This window comes from Castanea sativa, chromosome 3 (assembly GCF_040712315.1).
Source record: "Castanea sativa cultivar Marrone di Chiusa Pesio chromosome 3, ASM4071231v1".
Lineage (NCBI taxonomy): Eukaryota > Viridiplantae > Streptophyta > Magnoliopsida > Fagales > Fagaceae > Castanea > Castanea sativa.
Window position 1 is genome coordinate 27,199,658 of NC_134015.1, and position 23,944 is coordinate 27,223,601.

Sequence of the window (23,944 nt, forward strand, 5' to 3'; positions counted from 1 at the left end):
GATGAGATGCTGAGATCTTACATAACCCGTTTCAACAAAGAAGCCCTCTCTATTGACGAAGCTGATAACAAGATACTTGTTGCTGCATTCACCAATGGATTAAGGAAGGGGAAGTTTTTATTTTCCTTGTACAAAAATGACCCAAAAACCATGTCGAATGTCCTTTATCGAGCTACTAAGTATATAAACGCAGAAGACACGCAACTAGCCCGATAGGAGAAGCCCAAGAAAAGGGAAATGCAAGAAAATGCACAACAGGACAAGGGGCGAAAGACAACAAGGACCAAAGACCAACGGGAGGATAGGCACTCCAAACCCCCCACTAGAAGGTTTGCAAGCTTCATCCTGCTAGCTGCCCCAATTGATCAGGTCCTGATGTAGATCAAGGATGATACGGCCTTAACATGGCCTGGCAAGTTGAAGGAAGATCCCAGTAAGAGGTCTAGAGACAAGTATTGCTGCTTTCATCGTGATCACGGTCATGACACGTCTAAATTTTATGACTTAAAGCAACAGATAGAAGCCCTAATCAAACAAGGAAAACTACAACGATTCATCAACAAGGAAAGGATCAACCCACCACAAGAATAGGCTGCCTAGAGGGAAAACGAGTGCCCTAAGCCACCCCTAGGGGACATAAGAATGATCGTAGGGGGTACCACAACTTCCGTTTCATCTAAGAAGGCTCGCAAGACCTACCTTAGGATGGTTCTAAACGTCCAGCTGACGGGTTTCGTCCCAAAAATGGCACAAATCGAAAACCCTGTAATTAGGTTCACAGAGGAAGATGCACGAGGCCTCCACCACCCATATGATGATGCATTCATTGTTAGCATACGGGTAGGGGACTATAACACTCACCGAGTCCTAGTTGACAATGGAAGCTCCGTTGATATCCTTTACTACCCGACGTTCCAGCAGATGAGGATTGAGAGAGAATGGCTGGTGCCGACCAACGCACCGCTCGTTAGGTTCAGAGGAATGAAAGTATACCCCATCGGTACAGTCACATTGCCCATGACAATTGGTGGTTACCCACAACAAATCACTAAAGATATTACATTCCTCGTCTTTGACTTTTCATCTACTTACAATGCCCTAGTGGGTCGACTTACCCTCAATTCATGGAAAGCTGTAACTTCAACTTATCATTTGATGATCAAGCTCCCCACTGAGTACGGATCAAGAGAAGTACGCGGGGACCAGGTGGTAGCACGTGAGTGCTATATAACAATGCTAAAAATGGATGATCACTTATAGACCATGACCATAGAAGAACAACAGACAATTACAGAGCCCATTAAGGGGTAAGAGAAGATCATTCTCGACACCTCCAAGCCTGAGTGAACGGCTAGAATCGGCACCCTTACCAGCCCACCAGTCCGTCAAGCGCTCACGGCATTTCTAAGAGAAATGTCTTTGCCTAGAGCCACGAAGCCATGCCCGGGATTGACCCTTCGATCATGGTGCACAGGTTGAATGTATCATCCTCTTTTCCCCCTATCTGTCAAAAGAAGCGAGTATTCGCCTAAGAGCCAAAGGGAAGATGAGCATTTAGACGACCTCAAGGAGACCTTTGATACTTTCTGCAGCTCCGCTCTTACAACATGAAGCTCAATCCGAGCAAATGCAGATTTGGGGTAATGGCTAGAAAATTCTTAGGGTTCATGGTGTTTCAGAGAGGTATTGAAGTCAACCCAGACAAGATTTGGGTCATAATGGAGATAGCACCACCAAGAAATAATTTTTAAAAAATAAAAAGTACAAAGCCTCAACAATAAGGTAGCAATGCTAAACAGGTTCATGTAAAGGGCAAAGGACAAATGCCAACCTTTTTTTCGCATGTTGAAGAAGTCCTTCAAATGGACAGTCAAATGTCAACAAGTATTCAAGGACCTAAAAGCATACCTCTCTTCCCTATCGTTGCTAAGTCCCTCCAAATCAAGGGAGGAGCTATTTCTTTATTTGATCGTCTCCCCGGCTGTCGTTAGTGCAACCTTGATCAAAAAAGAAGACAGGGTGTAAAAGCCTGTATACTACATTAGCCGAGCACTTCGAGGTGTAGAGGAAAGGTACTCTTTGATGGGAAAGCTAGCCTTCGCCTTAGTGACCGTAGCTTGAAAGCTGAAGCCATATATTAGGCCCACACTGTGGTCGTTCTAACAGACAGGCCTCTACGGAAAGCAATGAGTAATCTTGAAGCTGCTGGACAGAAGGCGCTATTGGCAATTGAGTTAAGCAAATTCGATGTGCAATACCACCTGCATATTGCCATAAAGGGACAAGTGATCACTGACTTCATTGTAGAATTCACCAATACAGAAGGCCAGGGGGCAAAAGAGCATCCTCAATAGAGTATCCACAAGGACAGATTATTTAATAGGCAAGCCGGTGGAGCATGTGTAGTCCTCTACTCTCCAAAAGGGGATGAGATCGAATGCATGATTCGTCTCAACTTCACTACGACAAACAATGAGGTGGAGTACGAGGCTTTAGTGGCAGGATTGGATCTCGCCCAAGTAGCAGGGGCCATAAGTGTGGTTGTGTATTGCGACTCTCAGGTGGTCACAAATCAGGTGAATGGTGACAACTAATGTAAAGGGGAAAGAATGAAGAAATACCTAAAGCAAGTAAGGAAATGGGTGGGCGACCTTCAGACCAAGTTTGTTCAAATCCCTAGGGCAGAGAACGAGCAAGCCAACCATCTTGCCAAAGCCGCATCAGTAGAACACATGCTCATCCCCAGTAAGGTACTTTCCTTTATTTAGCTTTCACCTTTGATAGATGGCATTGATGTGCAGGAAATAAACTCAGGAAGCAACTAGACCACACCAATAGTTTTTTATTTGAAAGACGGCACACTACCTGACCATAAGGAGGCCGCAAGGAAGCTGAAGGTTCAAGCGGCACGATTCGTCCTGATAAAGGATGTCTTATACAAAAAAAGGCTTCTTTTACCCGTACCTAAGATGCTTGAGCCCCAAGGAAGTATATTATGTCATGAGAGAAGTTCATGAAGGGATCTACGGGAACCATTCAAGGTCACAATCGCTGGTGCACAAAATGATTCGGGCAGGATACTATTGGCTTACCATGTAGAAGGATGCCCAAGCCTATGTCAAAGCCAACGACATGTGTCAAAGGTTCAGCAACGTCATTAGACAGCCAACAGAAGAGCTCGCTTCAATGACAGCCCCATGGCCTTTTGCTTAGTAAAGGTTCGACATAATGGGCCCATTCCCAATAGCTATGAGACAACTAAAGTTCCTAGTAGTCAGTATAGATTACTTTACCAAATGGGTGGAAGCTGAAGCCCTGGCCACCATCACAGAGAAAAGCATACAAAGTTTTGTCTAGAGAAACATCATCTACAGGTATAGGATCCTCAGAGTCTTGGTCTTAGATAACGGAAAACAGTTTGACAACGACTCATTCAGGGATTTTTGCTCATAGTTGGGGATCAAGAATTACTACTCCTCACCTGCCCACCCTCAGGCCAACAGGCAAGTTGAGGTCACGAACTAATCCTTGCTCAAAATAATCAAGACTCGGCTCGAGAGGGCAAAGGGTATATGGCCAGAAGAGTTGCCAAGTGTGCTATGGGCATATAGGATGATGGCCAAAACACCTACGGGAGAGACGTTATTTTGACTATCATATGGGAGTGAAGCCGTTATCCCAGCCGAGGTCGGACTTACAAGCTACAGAGTGGAGAACCATGATGAAAGTAGGCAACACGAAGTCATGTGCCTATAGCTTGACCTAGTAGACGAGATTAAAGCAACAACTGAACAAAATTTAGCACAATACCAAGATCTCATGGCCAAATATTACAACACTAGAGTCAGACACAAAGATTTTCAAGTTGGAGACCTCATCTTAAGGAAGATGACGGGTGCCACGAGAGATCCCTTTGAAGGAAAGCTAAGACCTAATTGGGAAGGACCCTACAGAATCATGTCATAGCAAAGGAAGGGCACCTACCACCCGGAGAAGCTAGACAGACAAAAGTTGTCCCATCCGTGGAACACCGAGCACCTGAAGAGATACTACCAATAGACAACGGCACAAACAATACCACTCCTCATTTCCAATTTACTTCTTTTAGCTAATTTTTACTATCTAAAATACTTTATAAGCCCAAATGGCGGCTTTTTATTCTTTTCAAAGAACAATTTTTTACTTATGCACATATTTATCACAATAAGAGGGGTTATTAGATATGACATGTGTATGTATACATCTCTACAAAACTATGTCTATAATTAAGTCCATAAGTGGACGAGTCCATCCCAATGGATGCCATTAAACTATTAAGTCCATAAGTGGATGGGTTCATCCCAAGGGATGCCATTAAATTAGTAAGTCCATAAGTGGACGAGTTCATCCCAAGAGATGCCTTCAAATTAAAGTCCTTAAGTGGACATGTTCATTATTAAGTCCATAAGTGGACGACTTCATCCCAAGGGATGCCATTAAATTATTAAGTCCATAAGTGGACGGGTTCATCCCAAGGGATGCCTTCAAATTATCAAGTCCTTAAGTGGATGGATTCATTATTAAGTCCATAAGAGGATGAGTTCACCCCTAGATACCTTAAGTAGACAGACTCATCCTAAGGATACCTTGAAATCACTAAATTCAAGTGGACAGGTATGTCTAAGTGGACAAGATCATCCCAAGGATACCTTGAAAATACTAAGTCCAAGTAGACGGGTTCGTCACCAAGTCCTCAAGGGGACAGGTGTGCCCTAACGTGTATGCTAAGGCAGACGAATAAACACATTAGGAATCAAAAAGCATAACCAAATCCTCGAGGGAACTAAAAGCGACGAATGTAATAACAGAATATTAAATAAAAGCCCATAAGAAGGGAAAAGTATTTACAATAAAGCCCAAAAAACAGAAGGGCGGTTGCGATTGTCTAAAAATAAAGAGTACAGCAAAATTAAGGAGATCTAAAAAAAAGGACTAAGATGGAGGAGCATCCAAAGCTAACGGGTTCACAACTTTCTAGGCCAAAGGATCCACAGCAGATGAGACCAAGGGACCGTCTGGAGCAGACGGGTCCATAGCACCCTCTACAGGAGGGTCCTCAACAGACAGAATCGAAGGGGCAACAACGCCTACAGGAACAGGCTGAGCAATAACCATGAGGTCACCTTTTGGGCCTTACTCCTCAATATGAACAGAATCATCAAACTCTTCATTCATGGCATCACCACCCCCAGGAGTCGTCGGCATTAGGTTGTCTAGAATGATCTTGGATAAGTCAAGGTTTGGGTAGATGGATCCAACTTGCTTTAAGCAATCCTCGAATCCGTCACCCTAGTAGATGCTGCATGTGTCAATGAAAGTTTGGGAAGCCCTAAACTCCTCCACGGCGTCGACCTTGGCTTTGCTCATTTGATCATGGAGGGTTAACAGTTCTGTCGCCAAACCTGCCTTCAACATCTCCACTTTTCCTCAAAGGTGGGACTCCTCCTTCAACTTGGCATTTACAAATGTCAGATTCTTGTTGAGAGTGCGAAGGCCCTCCTTATACTGCTCCTTTTCCTTGCTCTCAATCTCCTGACGTTCTCGGAACCTACGGATCGCCATCTCTTAAGCAACACACCTATCTTGAAGCACCCTCATGCGCACCAACTCCTAAGATTAAGACATCCGTCAGTGAAATATATATACATATGGAAAAGTAGCATATAAGGACATAGCATACCCTGGACAAATCAAAGAGACCCTATGCCCCCAAGTCCTCAGTTGTCTAGTCAACACATGGGTCCAAGTCCGTCTCCTTGATAATTGATTCAACCATCTCAACGGCATACTCCTTATGTGTAAGTAGACGATGAACAGTTCCTGGGCCAATAGGACCCTTCCCCATCATCAGCCCTTTGCCAACTCCATGGCTAGGTTTAAGAGGCGACAGCTATTTCAGTTGCTTATTATCAATGGGGGTACCCAACCCCTTCTTGTATGGACGGTTGTCTTTGCCTTTATTTTTTCTTTTTAAGGCCCCCTTGTTGACGACCTTAATGGTTGACGTCGAGGACCCACATTTCTTTTTTTGCTTGTGTGCCGCAAAAGCTTACCTCACCAACACCCTCTGTCTCTTGGCTTCTATTTTTGTTTAGAAAATGGACGGATATCAGAAAAAGAAAAGACAGATGGCGGAAAAGGGGCAAGAAATTCACAACTTACATTGGCAAGAATAAGCGTGTAGACGACGGGCTTCAACCGACAGCTCAAGACCACCACAATTAGCGTGAAAGGTATCTAGTGTGACGAGGTCCTTCCAATACCTTTGAGCAAAAGGGATCTCCAACACAAAAAGAATGAAAGCCTCCTGCTCCTTAGTTTTTTGTGGACGGACCTTAGATGAAAAAGGAAACATACGACATTAAAGATCATGATAAAAGAAGACAGACAAGGGTGAAAACAAACATGGACGGTGTCACACCTGAATCCCTCACAATACCCCATGTATTGTCGAACCCTTGGGGCATGCTGTCCCACTCATCCTGTCTACACACCCAATCCTTCCCTTGGATGAAAAAATACCTATTCTTCCAATTTCCATTCAAATCAGGCATGTTTGACACTAACCTAAGCGACGTCTTCCTCACCAAGAAATGGTAAACCCCTTGGGCCGAGGCATTATGATAGGGTTTGTAGCAGTAGAAAAACTCGTCAAGGGTAAGCCGACATTTCTCGCCGCTAAGCTGACCCTTAATTACTTCAACCTCGATGAATACTCTCCAAGCATTAGTACTATTTGGCTGACAGATAAACCCAAATAATTGGCCAGCTGATGATGTAGTTCCATCAATGGCAACCTTTGTCCGGTGGCAAACATGGCATCATACATGCCCACATCCGCCGTCTTCCTAGAATAACACTTTTCAAATTTCTTGGGTAGACGAAGAGGGATGTGCTCCAGGATTTGGTAATGGTCCCAAAGGGCATTTAACACCTTGGATGTCATCTTTGGGATAAAGTCGTTAACTGTCCACATTGCAGGAAGGATGAAGGGACGGGCACCACCGTCCTCTTGACCCTCAGAATCTCCTCCTTCAGAAGGGGTTCCCTCCTCATCCTTTCCGTCCTCATCATCCTCTTCTCCCTCGTCACCTACCTCCACATATCCTTCATCCTCTTCCTCATATTCATGACTCAAAGACTAGGTAGACGACTCCCTTTCTAGGGGTCGTAGAGAATCTTCCTCAGGCTCGCACCCTAACAGAAAGACCTCATCGTAGCCTGCACCCTCACAGATTGGCGGTGATAGTTCACTCGTCGCTTCCCTATCTAACATCTATCCACCTACAAGCAACGGAGGTATTTTTCTAAGAACCTATCTCGACGGGTCTCAAAACATAAAAAAAGGGATAGGTTGCAAAAAGTATAAAAGCAATAGTCAGAAAACTTACAAATAGACGGGCAGGTTGAAAGCAACGGTCCTACGAAGGAGTGACGCCGGCAAGTAACAGATGGCTTGGACGATGGCGCGATAGCTCTATCTCTCTTATGGCTCACGAAGATGAAATAAGGAGAAATAGGAAGCGGTGATGAACTATTTATAGGGAGAAGGAGCGCAGGAAATAAGACCAACCAACTAGTGTCATGTGTCTCTTAGCATTTAATGAAGGCTGTTTAAGGACAATTAATGACACCCCTTTTTTCCAAAAAATAATAAATAAATGGCAGTTAATGATTGCACTCTATGACCAGTTGGTTGGAGCTGACGGAGCCATGGAGTAAGGGGCAGTTGATAAGGGTGTTCTCATTTGCAGTAGGAAATAAGGAAGTCGATGGTCCCTATGGACCCGTCAACTTCCCATAAGCGGACGAAATCCCGAAGCGACAACACCATGAAGCTGACTACCCCATAGTACCCGACGGACGTCTCCATAAAAGCCGATGGGAAGACTTTAGACGAGGCAATTAATCAATGGGATGAAGAGTCTGACAGGTCCAACGTGGCTTAGCTTGATGCCCACGAACATTTATACAAGGAAATATCTTGTATCCCACGATTAACCATAATCAAAAGAACCTCTACAAGGAAAGTGTTAGGACATATGTGGTTCACTTGTTAGGAACATATGTTATTGTTTTATGTAATTGGCTAATCCTTTGACAAAATGCACTTTACTTGTATTTAGGTAGATCTAGGATGTGTTTAATGCTTCAAGAAACCTTGTTTCAAGTTCAAGTGTTAAAGCCATGCAAGTCTATCCAAGAATCAAGTCAGAAAGTGCTAGATTTCAAAGCTCGATAGCTGCTCGACACCTCTTGATCGATCGAGAAATTTTCTGGATGCTCGATAGCTTCTCGATAGCTCGCAAGTGAAGAAGTGTTGAGATTCATTAAATCTCGATAGCTCTTCGATAGCTCTCGTTACCTCTCAATAGCTCGCAACTAGTATGAAATTCAGTTTTTCAGATCTGATTTTCGGCCCATGCTTATGTATTTGTGTAGGGTTTCTTTTCTCACAACCGCAGACATATATAAGACTTATTTTAGAGGCCGACACATAAGAGAATACAAGGAGAACATATGAAAAATGTGACCGAAGCCTTATTCTCTCTAAAAGAAGCTACTGTGTCTTTACGCCTTAAGGTTTTGTAACCAAGTGCTTCTTGATCTTCATTGTTGATGAAGTAAAGAACTTTGCAGCCAACATTCTTCTTTCTCAAGTTGGTGAGTGAGTCACGAATTGGGATTCGTGCAAACAAGTTAGTCACGTACTAGGATCCATGCATCAAAGGGTGGCGTTCATATATTGAAGAGTTCAGAGGTTTTGAAGCAGTAGAAGGTTTCTGCTTTGAGTTCATCTACGGGGATTGTAAAGTTTAGGGATAAAGGTTTTGTATTAGATCTAAAACTTCTCTTTACTATAGTAGATTGCTTTTCAGGAAGGTTTCCCCCCAGGTTTTTTACTATGAAACTGGTTGGTTTCATTGGTTTTCCTAGGTCATCATATCTTATCTTATTTACTTTTCCGCTGCATATGATATTGACATGATATTGATATTTGTTTATTTTTACAAGTTTTATGCATAATAAATCTAATTAACAACTTGGGTTTAAAACTAGTTAAATCTATCAACCGGTGTCTAAATTTCCCAACAGAAAGTATCCCACAAAATGTGTGTATTGATGAGGATCTTCCCTATAAGGAAAGACCTTCTCCACCAAGAAACGAAGATCAACTCTATACTACTATAAAAACCCCAAAACCCTTACAAATCAAGGTACGCATATTTTACCCCAACTCTGGCACTCTATAGTTGTAAAAGTTGTCTAGCTTAACCTTCAGAGGGTATTTGGCCAGCACCACACCAGTAATCTCTGTGAGGTCTTCTTTTTCTTTGTTTTGTGGGTTTTGTCTAGAGCACGTGAGAACCATGCGACTTACTGACGATTTTTGGCATCATTAGATACACAGCACAGGCTTTAAACTTTTAATGATAACTATAATTAAGAAGACATTATTATCTCTTTTATATTGATCTCGTTACCACCTCATGTGGGGGTGAGCTTGATTTTCTCTAATAAAATAAAAAAAGAGTTCAAAACAAAATAGTACTCCAAATTAGATATTTCTCTAAAGTTAGTTTGTGTGATATTCTGAATCCTTGTTAGGAAAAGATGTTGAAGAAGATTTGAAGCCTTTAGTTCTTTCTAAAAATATATAATTATATATTAAAAGAGCACTCCAATATGTGAACCTAGCTAGGTGTTCCCCGGATACCAGACACAGACAATAACACAAAAGTATTTAGTTGTTAAACTCATAACACTGTGCACTGTTTTCTTCTCTTTATAAGCTGAGGTCAATTAAGGATCATAGTCTATAATTAATCATGTTTATCTAGACCTTCAACATTCACCAATGGCACGACTCAGCCACTGGAGCTTGTCCTGAACATCTCTACCGCATGTTTCGCACCACCCATCTCTTCTGTCTGCTTTGCTATTAACTACATTATCTTTGAAAAACTTATATTGCTAGTAACACTTTTGATAAATTCCAATTACCAACCAAATTCTCTTCAAAATGCTTTCCTAAAACTTGTGACAAATTCCAAAGATAAAAAATAATAATAATAATAATAATAACAATAATAAATAAATAAATAAATAACTAGAGTATGGATTTGCCATATGGACCTACCGTACCTGATATTTTGCTTATTTTGCTTATTATCTCATTTGGTAAGTTGAAACTGAAAATAATCAAAACTGGGTAATGTGCATAGCAGAAATATGCATTTGTTTTCTATTAGTTTGGTTCTCATGCTTTCTTTTTCATCTATCCTACCTTACTTTGCTTGTGGATGATACACTTCAGTTTTTTTTTTTTCTATAAACATTCAAAGATATTGCTTATCTTGTTTATAACTCTTGAAATATGTTATATTTTTATCTTTATGGTAAGTCAAATATCAAACTGAACAAGCCTTGCAAAAGCAACCTTAAAGTTGGGGAAGAAATGGTCTTAGGTCTCTTCATCACTCCTGACGTTTTGAACTGAATAATACCTATGATTTCTTGGTGCTTGCTTCATTAATTTTTAGAGTATCTCCGCCTCTTACATTGCTTATATATACAAGCATATACGCACATTTTTCTTTATATTCTTAGATCGTACGTCAAAGCTATGGCTTCCATAGAGGAAGAAAGAGCACTTTCAGTTCCGGAAGATGATTACACACAGGTTATAACAATTTTGTGTATTTGTATGTGCGTTTGTGTTTGTGACTGTGGTATTATAGTAGAACTACAGTGTCTTAGGCAGAGGCAATTTTTCAAATTGATAAACTGACTTGGTTCTGATCTTCTCTCTAGTGGCTCAGCTTTTCAAGGATAATAGTAGTTTATCATAGGAAGTCAATGGAGTTATGCTGTATTTTTGCCTTTTCTTTTTCATTTTTTGAGTTATTAATAAAGGTTTATGTTTTGGCAAGATAATTCCTACTTTTTTTGCTTTGGAACACAGTAAGATGGAATTCATCTAGTTGTTAAAATCTAGATTCTTTTAGAATTATTTACTAAAGGCCATGGGAAGATTACCAGGTCCCAAATTGACAACCTAATTGAGTTCGGTCTTGATCTGAAGATTGATACGGCTAAATATGTTTTATGATAGCATGCCATATTTTTATCTCCTTTTCAAAAATAGTATAGTTCATTGTTTTTTTTTTTTTTTCTACTGATCATAACAGGTTTGGCATCTTTTTTATATGATGTTTTATATTATTTTTTCAGAATGAAAGCAATGAACTCTACACAGCAGACAGCTCAGTTGACTTTAAAGGAAATCCAGTTCTAAGGAAGAATACAGGACTGTGGAAAGCATGCCCCTTTATTCTAGGTGACATATTTTTCAATACATTGCTCTCATACACGTCATAATATATTTAATTTTTGACAGTTCATAACATGAAGTACAGGTTTTGGAGTCTGTGAACGCATGGCATATTATGGGATTTCCAGCAATCTTGTTAATTATCTTACAGACAAACTCAATGAAGCAAATGTTTCTGCTGCAAGAAACGTTAACACTTGGCAAGGCACTGCCTATTTTATACCCCTCATTAGTGGTTTCATTGCTGATACTTTCTTAGGAAGATACTGGACTATCGGTGTCTTCTCTGTATTTTACTTATTGGTGAGTATGGAATGAAGCATCATTTCCTCTTTTTAGACAGGACAGCTTCCCTTAGGATAACATTCTTTTTCATATGGTTCTTTCATAATCCTAAAGAGAAAAATTCAGAAACAAAGATTATGTTGATGGTATACTTTATACTGTAATCTCAAATTCTGAAATGAACTTTGAACTCCAATAATTCCTTTCCAGTTACTTTCCTTGCAAGGGCTATAAAAAGAAAGATTCTAGAACCCAATCAGCAGTTGACAGTGTTCATATTTCTGATGGTGCCTTTAGGATTAAAACCGAAACCATATTCCACAATCCTATATTTGTAGTTAAGGCAATGGTGTCAGTTCGACTTCCAAATTTCCTACTAGCTATATATCTGCATTGATTACTTACTATCTACATTCCTTTTGTTTTGAATAGGGATTCTGTACATTGACACTTTCAGCATCAATTTCTGCATTAAAGCCTGCAGAATGTGTGGGTTCCGTATGCCCTTCAGCCACTTCAGGTCAATATGCAGTATTCTTTATTGGACTCTATCTGGTTGCGCTAGGGACTGGGGGGGTCAAACCATGTATTTGGCCCTTTGGACCAGATCAATTTGATGATACCAGACCTAACGAAAGGGCAAAGAAGGGAGCCTTCTTCAACTGGTTTTACTTTTCTAACAACCTTGGTGCTCTTGTAGCAAGCAGTTTTCTGGTATGGGTTCAAGACAATGCTGGGTGGAGTTTAGGATTTGGCATTCCTTTTTTGGTCATGGGAATTGGTATTGTGAGTTTCCTTTCAGGAACAGCCTTCTACAGATTTCAAAAACCAGGAGGAAGCCCTCTTACAAGAATTGTCCAGGTTTTGGTTGCATCATTCCATAAGTGGAATGTTGTTGTCCCGAAGGATAGCTGTCTCCTCTATGAAACACAAGACAAAACCTCTGCAATTAAAGGAAGTCGTAAACTGGAGCACAGCAACGGTTTGAAGTAATTTTCTTCAATGAAACATTTTAATTTTTTTTTCCCTAAAATGAAATGTTTAACCTGAACTTAAAATTGGTTTTCTTTGGTTATTACTAATGCCTTGATAAGATATGTATGTATATGGAAATATCATAGCAAAAATATTATTAGGTGTCCATTACATCCCATATAAAATGAACGTTTTCCTTTTTTTTTTTTCTTTTTGGCATTTTAAGCACAAGATGGTCAGTTAAACCATCATTGGCCAGGCACCAGGCTAAAACAGATCCAATTGGGGGTGGGGCAGCTAGTCTAAATAAATTTTGGATGAGAGAATTTTTTTTTTTGTGTGGAATTTCATATGCCCAATGCCTTCTCTATCTTTAGTTTTTCTTTCTTCTTGTGAATGGTTAACAAACGAAAGCACTTATTTATCAGTTTTGTCAAAGTCACGCTCAAGAAAATTCTTCCTTTATGTTTGATTTTACATAATCTGTTCCTTTTCCCTATATATGTTATGTAGGAACTTATTAAAATTTTCATGATTCATGAAACCTGTAGTGGAAGACTGTTCTATGTATGTATGAGGAGAAGATTTGGTGGACATATTGGACGCTGTTAGTAAATGTATAGTGTTATTTACTCTCCTACTTTTTGTTTTTTTCCCCCTCTTGTCACTTGTAGAAAAATTTTCATACTTCTAGAAAGATTTTCAATATTTGGAAAAGTGGTTTGGAAAAAAAAAAAAAGAGTTTCATCTGTCTATTGTCTCTCTTAAAAATGATAACATTTTTCTTTATTTATAATCTCCTAATGTAGATAGATAGATCATAGATAGCTTATCAACTCCCAATTTACACTGTAATGCATAAAAGTTCTGACAAATTGTCATTTGTTGCATTCTTCAACAGTAAAACAACATTTCCTGCCACACACCCAAAAAAAAAAAAATCACTAGATTTTATCTGTTGTAGGTTCATTGATAAAGCTGCTGCTATATCAGAAACTGAGATCAACAACCTTAACTCATCTAATCCATGGAGGCTTTGCTCTGTGACACAAGTGGAAGAATTGAAAATTCTGATTCGCATTTTTCCTATATGGGCAACTGGAATCGTCTTTTCTGCTGTTTATGCCCAATTGTCTACATTGTTTGTTCAACAAGGGAAGTTGATGGACACAACTATAGGTTCTTTCACCATTCCTCCAGCTTCTCTTTCAGTCTTTGCCCTCCTCAGTATTATGATTTGGATTCCCATCTATGACAGAGTACTTGAGCCAATTGCAAGGAAGTTTACAGGAAAGGAAAAAGGCATCTCCGAGCTGCAGTGAATGGGAATTGGCCTCTTTATTTCAATCCTAAGCATGATAGCTGCAGCCATACTTGAGATTAAGCGATTGCATCTAGCAAGAGAGCTTGGGTTGGTTAACAAAAAGGTTGCTCTACCAATGAGTGTTTTTTGGCAAGTTCCCCAATATTTCTTGTTGGGTGCAGCAGAAGTGTTCACATTCATTGGGCAGCATGAGTTCTTCTATGAGCATGCTCCAGATGCCATGCGGAGTTTATTCAGTGCATTGTCACTTCTGACAAATTCACTGGGGAATTATCTGAGCTCTTTAATTCTTACTATTGTTACTTCTTATACAACAAAGGGTGGGAAGCCTGGATGGATACCAAATAACTTGAACAAAGGTCATATTGATTATTTTTTCTGGCTATTAGCTGGACTCAGCTTCTTAAATATGATAGTGTATATATTTTGTGCCAGAAAGTACAAACAGAAGAGGACTTCTTAAGGTTCCTGCAAGAAGGCAATGTTTATGGAAGTTTCAAGGGGTTTGTGTCAGGTGGTGTTGAAATGCTTTCTGGAAACAACTCTACGGAAATTTTGAGAAAATGTGTGTACAAATATTGCATGCTTTGTAATTGTAAAAATTTTCTTCTGAGTTCCAAGGAAAACGCTTGTGTCAGGGTGATTTTATTTAATTTTTGCTGTTTTTTGATGAATAGGAAAACCTTATTCAAGAAAATAGAAACACAAAGTAGCAGGCTGCACACTACTTAAAAGTTACAACACCAGGTCACCTCATGTAGTTGTTCATGGATTTTATTTGGTTTGAATTTTATGGAACTTCTTAGGTTGTTTCTTTCTTTATTTGTTGTAACTTTGAAAGCTCTACTTAAAGGCTCAAGAAAAAAAAAATTGTGAATTTGGTAGATATAATGTAATTGAGAATTTTTTTTTCCCTTAGCCTAGGTGCTGATTCTTCTTAGGTTTTCTAGCTCACTTGATGTTGATTCTGAAGTTTATTTCTGTTTTCTGTTGTTGAATTTGTGCTGCATCAACTTGGTAGTAGAGCAAAATTCAATCTGTGTCCTATAAACCAATACTTTTTCAAGCCACCACAATGAACATCATTCAGATGTCAATAGTAGCTCAAAACCTCTCAATCTAATAAAACCCTCAACTCACATAATCCGATCCGACCACGGATCACCACAATCTCAAATTGTCATCAACAAAATCCAAACTACCCAAATCTAGCCCCACATATTCCAACTTGAATTTCAAAGCCCTCCTTGTTTGCACTCCAACACATCATTAAGATCCTGTTTGTGGCTCTAGTTTACCTCATATATTCCCACAAACATTGCCTACTGTCTCCTTATTCCAATACCTTAAAAGCTGCTAGTGTTAAACAACAACAAAAGATGGTCCGAAACTGGAGGCATAACATGGACACCTCTGCAACGTGGTGCTTCAATAACCTTTCATTAGTTAAAACTTCCACTGCATCCAATTATCAACCAACGTTGCACAACAGCATGCTGTCCTTTATCCTATAAGTGATTCTTCTTCCACAAGTCCCCAAGGGCTGGAATTTAGACATGGCAAAATTGGACCTAACCTAAGCCCCAAGAAAAAATACCAAGCCCAAACCCGAAAATTTTGACTCGAGTAAAAATTGGGTGACCTAAGTTGACCCATTTTTAAAAGAAAAATGTTATGTCCACAACATTTTTACAACAAATCCTAAGTGGCAGGTTGTTACTAGTTGTTATTGTTGGAGTAAAAAAGTAATCTCAGTAGTAGATTTAAATTTGAACCAATAACAACTAACCACTTATGATTTGTTGTGAAAAATGTTGTAAATGTTGAACTTCTCTTTTTTAAAACTTTTTTTTTTTTAATTGCACAAAAAGTGAGAATATAATTTTGCCAAGTCAAGTTAACTAGAAACCTATCCATAAAAGGACAGACGTATTGACCATACTTTTTTTTAGAAGAAATTGACCCTACTTAATTAGTTATAATTGTCATTTCATGAAAAAATAAATAATAAATGAATAAAACAAAATTATTTGCAAAAGCCCAAAAATACAACCCTAGGATCAAAATCCGGACCGAATTGACTAGGACCAATTAGACCTAGACCGGTTGAGAGTTGAGACCAATCATGTTTGGTCCAAGCTTTTAACAGAATAAACAAACCAATCTAGTCCTAAAGGATGCAAAATCCATACTAGACCAGACTCGTTTGACCCCTACTTAGCAGTTTTCTTCTACCTCAGCATAGATCTTCAACACACTTTTGGAAACAGAAAACTTAGATTCGACAGTGAACAAATATACTGTTGCACTGCATTCCGAACTATAATAACATACACAATTTTATTTTATTTTATTTTTTAAAGTTAGTACTTAATGAATTGGGTCCAGCTCATGCCCACACACATGCCCCACGCCATTCTAGCCCGACTCCCTTGAGAAGGGCAACACACACCCTTATGTGGTGAAGGCTCATTGATCGGTCCTTCCCCTTCCACTAAAGTTGGGTATTCCTCGAGACCTAACTCAATAGAAAACTTATATATAACTCTATACAAATTCCAATTTCTTTTCTAGACGAGATTTTAGAATTCACCATTTTTAATCATATTCATATAGACATTTTAGGAGTCAATTCCATATTCACTCCTTAATCGGTTTTGGACAATTGACCGCATAATGTCAATCCCTTTATAGAGGAGAACACCTCCCAAATTGGACTCACCTTGAGCAATATGCGGGTCCTAATTTAGTTTTGGCTCAAAGATAGTCACCAAACCACTTGCAAAAACACATATTTTCAACGTCATCAACTTCAACCCTAGTTTCATTCACAAAGATTATATCTCTCCTCATGAATCGATAAGTAAACTCTGTTAGTATATAATAGTGATAGGTGATCATACCAAAATATGGTGTACCTTTACTTATATAATAACACTCACTTGGTGGATGGTATTACTTCACCAACCAAGAGCAAAGAATTAATTAAGCATTGAAGTTAGTTATTTACAGAAGTAATGTGTCTTTTAAATAAGATACATCTCTTGGTAAATATATATATATCTTGCCAAGGGACATGAAGAGTATATATAGTAGGACTTCTCACACGTTACATAATTTATTCTCTCTATCTGTGATGGTGATTCCCGATCTAAGGACGTCACCGTACACAGTGAGGGACTAACAGTGGTATCAGAGCCAGGTTTCTAAGAAAAAAAAAAAAAAACTCCACCACCACCACCACCTATAATCACTCTATTGATTTGATGAAATTAATTTTTCAAACAATTTGTAGACAGGTATTAGGCTCAGTGACATCAGTATCTTATTATAATTATCATCAAAACATTGCCTATCCTGATGAACCACCGTTTTGGGTGAGAATTGGCGGTTTATCATTCACTGGTGATATTCATCAAGTAAATGAAGATTTTGTTCTACAAGAAAAATATTGGGATTCTTATACTGAACAAGAAATGGTACAAGAAGAAACATTGAATCAACCGGAAGCTGAGATCAACGGCTTGGAAACTGAAGGACAAGAAAATACCCATTTTTGGATTGACCAGGAGAATCCAAATCGACTTTATTTCAATATTTTGGTAACCCCATCTGAAGTGAAAGTGACCCATTTGAAATTTCAGATTTAGGTTGAGAAAACTGCAATATTTGGAGAAGTTGATGCTAAAGAATCTATGTTAGAGGACCAGAGAAGTGGAGAAGATCAAGCTCAGCAAGCACCGCTTCAAAAAGTAACTGCCCAAGAGCAAGAAGACACCGTTTCACATTCTCCTACTTTATATCTCAACAAATCATTAAAGGATTTTGTCTTCATTCAGTCTGCATCTCTGACCTCCTTTGCCGACAATAAAGAGAACTTTGTTTGCAAAGTCAATCAACACTCTCCGAACGTCAATCAAGATTATCCCAAAGTTCAAGAAATAAAATTATACAATCCTAATCCTAATCCTAATCCTAATCCACCTTTTATTCAATCCAAGAGAGGTCCACGTGTTAGAGCAACTGCCAGGAAGGCAATTAGGCCTCAAACTCCACTCCCCACTCCCTAGTCCACTTCGTAAAGGAATTAAGACTTGTATTTATTCAAGCCTTGAAACAAGCCCACAATAAAGCCCCACTTGGAGTCCAATTCGTGGTTGTCCTGAGTCTCTAAACTTATCTTGACTTTGAAAATAGTTATAGCACCAACCATTATTACAGAGAAGTTCATTCACAGTTTCAAGCACAAATTGACAAAAATTCGAAGGGAAAACAAGTCAAAGGAATTTCCAATCCTCGTTACAAAAGGAAGAGAAATTTTAGCAAATTTGAGAGAGGAGAGTCATCTAGGTTCACAAGACAAAGACGCAATTTGAGTTCCCATAATACAAGAAAAGGTACGTAAAATCATTTAGAGGATATCCGTGACAAAACCCAAGAAGAGCATATTGGAAGGGACACATGAACGCGTCGTTATATGTAGTAATTATATTATTTCCTTTTAAATAGTGTGCCTATATATAAGTGTGTTTTATTTTACTTTTTAGTTTTATTTTCCAGTTTGGTGTGTTTATATTTGACAAAGACAATATAAGTATTTTTTTTTAGAGAATTTCAACCTATAGAGTCCGCTCTTAATAATAGCTCTTTATTATCAGACCAAGACACCAATCAGTTTTTGGTGTAGGCGGGAATTGTACTTAATTTGCTTATATATTAAAGATTTTGGTGTGTTTATTAGTTTTATTTTGTTATTACATTAAACACATTTTCAATATATTTCTTGGGTGCTATATTTACTTTGCCATGACAATAAAAACCTTATTGGATTCTAATCGTATTGAAATTCTTAATGACATTAATTTCCGATTATAAAAACGTCATATAAAATATGTATTGATGCATGAGAGGACTTTATATACATTGTCAACAACAAAACCCATACTAATAGATAAAAATGACAATGAGGGAATTAAACCCAAAGATAATTGGGAAGTGGATGACTCACTTGCTAAAGCTTCTATGTTGCACCATATGAAAGACAATATAATACCTTTATTTGAAGATAAAGAAACTGCTAAGGAATTGATAGAAGCATTAGGCTAAATATGGACCAAGATCTGACATGTGTACAATTATTGTTGGATAAATTTAATAGTACACAAATGAATGAAAGTGATTACATAGGTGATCATATTAATACCATGGAACTTTTAGCCAAAGAATTGGCCGATGCAGATAATCCTGTGTCAGACAAAATGCAAGTAACAACCAATGCAAGTAACAACCATATTAAATAGCCTTCCACCATCTTGGGATCATATAATTACCACACTCACACATAGTGGTAAAGAAGTCACTATAATATCATTACCTGTTTTGTTAGCATTTGAAGAAAAAATACTGAAAATCAAAATCACAATTTGTTAATGACTCAAACAGTTCCTAAATCTAAACCCCCTAAGCAACAATGGAAAAATACATCATTTCCATATAAGAAAAGAAAGTTTCAAAAACAATGGCCAAATAAGCAAAGAAATAATGGAAGACAATAATGCTTGTCATCATTGTGGAAGATTTGGTCATATTAGGAAAATTTGTCCTAATTATTATAATAGTAACAAAAACAATGGAACAAAGCAGATTGTACTGACCATTTATGAAGCAATGATAATTGAGCCATCATCAGACAATTGGTGGATCGATACAGCCGTGACTCGACATATAGCAAGAAGTAAGAATTGTTCGTTGATCTGAAGGAAAAGAAGATAGAAGAACATAAAGTCTATATGGGAAATAACACTTATAGTGATGTATTAGGTGAAGGAAACTGTAGATTATCTATTAATGGTATTGTTGTAATTTTAAGTAATGCATTATATGTACCAAATGTTCATAGGAATCTCATTTCTGTTTCTATATTAAATAAAAAAAGTTATGAAATTAAGTTAAAGTCTAGTTGTGTGACTATTTGTAAGGGTAATATAAAACTCAAAGGAGTGATAATTGATGATATGTATGCACTTAACAATAATATTTATAATAAAGATTCAGTTTGCTATTACTCAATTGTGTCAAATTCTTCTTATTTATGGCATCTTCGATTAGGACATATAAGTAAAAATAAAATAGAAAAAATGAGTAAAACTGGTATATTACCTAATTTAAACAGTGAAAATTTTGATGCTTGTGAATCATGCATCAAAGGAAAAATGATAACAAACCTTTCACTAAACAATGGCAGTCTTCAGAGTTATTAAAACCAATCCACTCAGGTATTTGTGGACCTTTGAGAACCAAAACACACAAAGGAATGAAAAGCTTTATCACCTTTATTGACAATTATTCTCGACATGGATATGTATATCTACTCAAACATAAATCTGAAGCACTCGATAAATTTAAAAATTATAAAATTGAAGTAGAAAAACAATTAGGACGACGAATTAAAAGTACAAATAATGATAGAGGTGGTGAATATGAAGCTTTAGATGAGTTTTGGAAGAGGGAAGGAATTAGGCATATTTACACTATGTCTCATAAACCTCAACAAAATGGTATTGTTGAAAGATGCAATAAAACTCTAATGGAGATGTCAAGATCAACGATGGCACATTCACAACTTCCACTTACTTTTTGGGGGGGAAGCTTTGACAACTGCCAATTATTTAATAAACAATTTAATACAAAATCCAAAGATCTTACACCTTATGAATATTGGACTGGTCACAAACCAGATTTATCAAACTTAAGGGCTTAGGGATGCAAAGCCCATGTTCTAATACCAAAACCATTAAGAGATACATTAAAAGGGAAGACATAGGAGTGCAAATTTATTGGATATGTTCAAAATGGTAGTGGTTATAGATTTTATAATCAAGAAATGGGATTAATAGAAAGCAGAGATGCTATTTTCCTTGAAAGCACCAATCAAATTACACCACTTGAAGAGATAAGGTTACAAGAAGACCTTGATAATGAAAATCAAAATCACTATAAGGATGCTTCTGAAAGTGGGAGCAAAAGAAAATTTGATAAATTGGCACCTGATCAACAAACCTTTGATCCTGAGAACAGTGAGTGTAAAAGGATTAGATGTGCGCCAACTGTGCCTAAAGATTATCATTTGTTTAACATAGAGGAAAATTTAAGTGAGGACCCAACTAATTATAGACAAGCAATGTCACGCAATGATTCAAAACAATGGCAAGATGTTATGATAGATGAATTAAAATCCATCAAGAAAAATAATATTTGGAAATTAACATCTTTACCAAATGGAAGAAAGACCATTGGCTGTAAATGGGTTCTAAGCAAGCAATTTAAGGCTGACGGTGGTTTAGATAAATATAAGGCAAGATTGGTGTTTAAAGGGTTTACTCAAAAACCCGGTGTAGATTTTGTTGATACATATTCACTAGTAGCTAAATTTGCTTCAAATAGAATAAATATGTTTTTTATGGCAAGAATGGATTTAGAGTTGCATCAATTAGATGTCAAGACAGCTTTTCTTAATGGTGATTAAAAGAAGACATATTCATGCTATAACCAAAAGGTTTTGAAATAAAAGGACATGAAGATAAAGTTTACAAACTAAAAGATCCCTGTATGGACTCAAACAATCTTCTAGACAATGGTATTTAATGTTCCACCAAGCAATATTAGAGATTGGTTTTGAGATGAATCTACTAGATCACTGTGTTTACATATGGAGATGCTACAATGAGTTAACAATACTATCATTATATGTTAATGATATATTATTAGCTGGAAATAGTCCAAATATGATGCCAAAGACAAAATCTTTCCTATCATCAAGATTTGATATAAAAGATATGGGCCTTGCTACATATGTATTAGGAATTAAAATAACTAGAGATAGAAATACAAAATTATTATATCTGGATCAAGAGAACTATTTGGAGAAAGTACTTAAGAAATTTAATATGACAGAATCTAAACCCTTGAGTACACCTATAAGTAAATGAACTATATTAAGTAAAAATATGCGCCCTAAGGATAAAGAAGAACAAGAATTTATGGAAAATGTCCCCTATGCCTAAGTTGTGGGCAATTTAATGTATGCAATGACAAGTATAAGGCCAGACATTTGTCATGCAGTAGGATTAGTAAGTAAATATCAATCTAATCCTAGAATGGCACATTGGCAGGTAGTCAAAAGAACTTTTAGATATCTTCAAAGCACCAAAGGTATAAAATTATGTTTTGGAAATAGTGGTCTAGAAGTAATAGAATATACATATGTTGATTTTGCAGAAGATGTAGATGATAGAAAATCTACTAGTGGTCATGTATTCCTATTTGGTGGAACAACTGTCTCTTGGTTAAGTAAGAAGCAAGGTTGTGTTGCAAAACATACCGTGGAGACAGAATGCATATCATGCAGCACAGTAGTAAGTGAAGCAATCTGGATTAAGAGATCTGCTAATAGTTTAAAATTAGGTATACCAAATAGACCAGTCGATGTGTTTTGTGACAATAAGTTCGCTATCTCGTTAATAAAAAGTGGAGCAAATAATGATGCAATCCATTTTAAAATCTATCTGTTACTAGCTTCTGTAGTATAATAAGTAATTTTTTGTTTTACTTTTAATAGCCTTTATCACTTGTAATAGAAAGTTAGTTAGCTGATAGGTTGTTAGTGATAATTGCAATAGCCTATTAATTAGTTAGAGAAGTTAGTTAGGCTTTGGCCAAATCACATGGCAGCCACATGGTGGGTTCTTGTAACTAACTTGGCAGCTTGCTTATGTAACTATAAATAAGCAAGGCTGCCTTCATTGCAAGCAATTGAATTTGAATCCAAGAAATCTACATATGAGGTATTATTCCAAGAGTGTGTCTCTTGAAGAGCTAGTTAATTCTTTCTTTCTCTAAACAACTTAGCTTTCTAAAACATCTTTCCTTTTCACCATTATTCCCTCCATCATAATTTGGTATCAGAGCTTGAGATCCTTAGGATTCAAGTTGGTTTGCAATCTGTTTCTTCATTTCTGTCATCAAGAACCTATTAAGATCCTATCTTGATTTCATTTTCTTACCCTCTACTAGTGAGCCTAAGAATATATGAAGATGGCACCAATATTTTACAACAAAAGGAATAAGAGAGGAGTTGTAGTACATGAACCTGAGATGCAGGTTCAACCCAGGCAGCAGCCGCGACCACACCAAGAAGGAGAACCCCAAGTGACATTAGAGCAGACTGTGGAGTTGCTAAGGGGGCAGCTTGCTGCCTTGACTGAGGAAGTGATAAGAGACCGGCGTTATCATCCTAGAAATGATGATGAACCTGCTGAAGATGCTGAAACTGACAGTCACAACAACTTTATTAACCCATTTGGTCAGCCTAGAGGAGGTGTTCCAAGGCAAGTGCCTAGTCCTCCAAGGAGAGAACCAAAATGGGAATCTAACGTCAAGATTGAGTTACCTGAGTTCTATGGTAGCTTGAATCATGAAGAATTCATGGATTGACTTTACCAAGTGGAAAGAATCTTTGATTTCCATGAGGTGCCAAATTCCAAGAAGGTGAAGTTGATCTCTATGAGGGGGAGAGCTTCTGCTTGGTGGAAACAGCTCCAAGTTCAAAGAGTTAGGAGAGGTAAAAGAAAGATCCAAGATTGGTGCAAGATGAAGAAGAAAATGAGAGACCAGTTTTTGCCTTTCAATTATATGCAATCCTTGTACAAACAACTACATAATTTGAGGCAACATGGCAGTGTGGAAGAGTTTACAGAGGCATTTTATCAACTGGTAGTTCGATTAGACTTGAATGAGAGTGAAGAACAGATGGTTGCAAGGTTCTTGAGTGGTCTTAAACCACCAATTCAAGATGCCTTATCCTTGCACCAACTATGGACTGTTTCTGAAGCTTACAATAGAGCCTTGATGTTTAAAAAGCAACTTGCAAGAAAAGCTTTTGTGCAGTTCCAAGCTTATGGTGGTAGTAGAAGCACCCAAGTCAACAC

General features: G+C 37.8%; 1 protein-coding gene and 1 pseudogene across 1 annotated transcript; both read left to right on the forward strand.

Annotated features, from left to right (window-relative positions):
* The first annotated feature begins 744 nt into the window (after positions 1 to 744).
* LOC142628764 (uncharacterized) lies at positions 745 to 2,354 on the forward strand. Its single transcript, XM_075802806.1, has 2 exons — positions 745 to 1,216; positions 2,167 to 2,354. The coding sequence occupies exons 1-2, from the start codon at positions 745 to 747 to the stop codon at positions 2,352 to 2,354; spliced, it is 660 nt and encodes a 219-aa protein (XP_075658921.1).
* An 8,312-nt stretch (positions 2,355 to 10,666) lies between these two features.
* Positions 10,667 to 14,452, forward strand: LOC142629924 (protein NRT1/ PTR FAMILY 8.3-like; annotated as a pseudogene).
* The last annotated feature ends 9,492 nt before the right edge of the window (positions 14,453 to 23,944 follow it).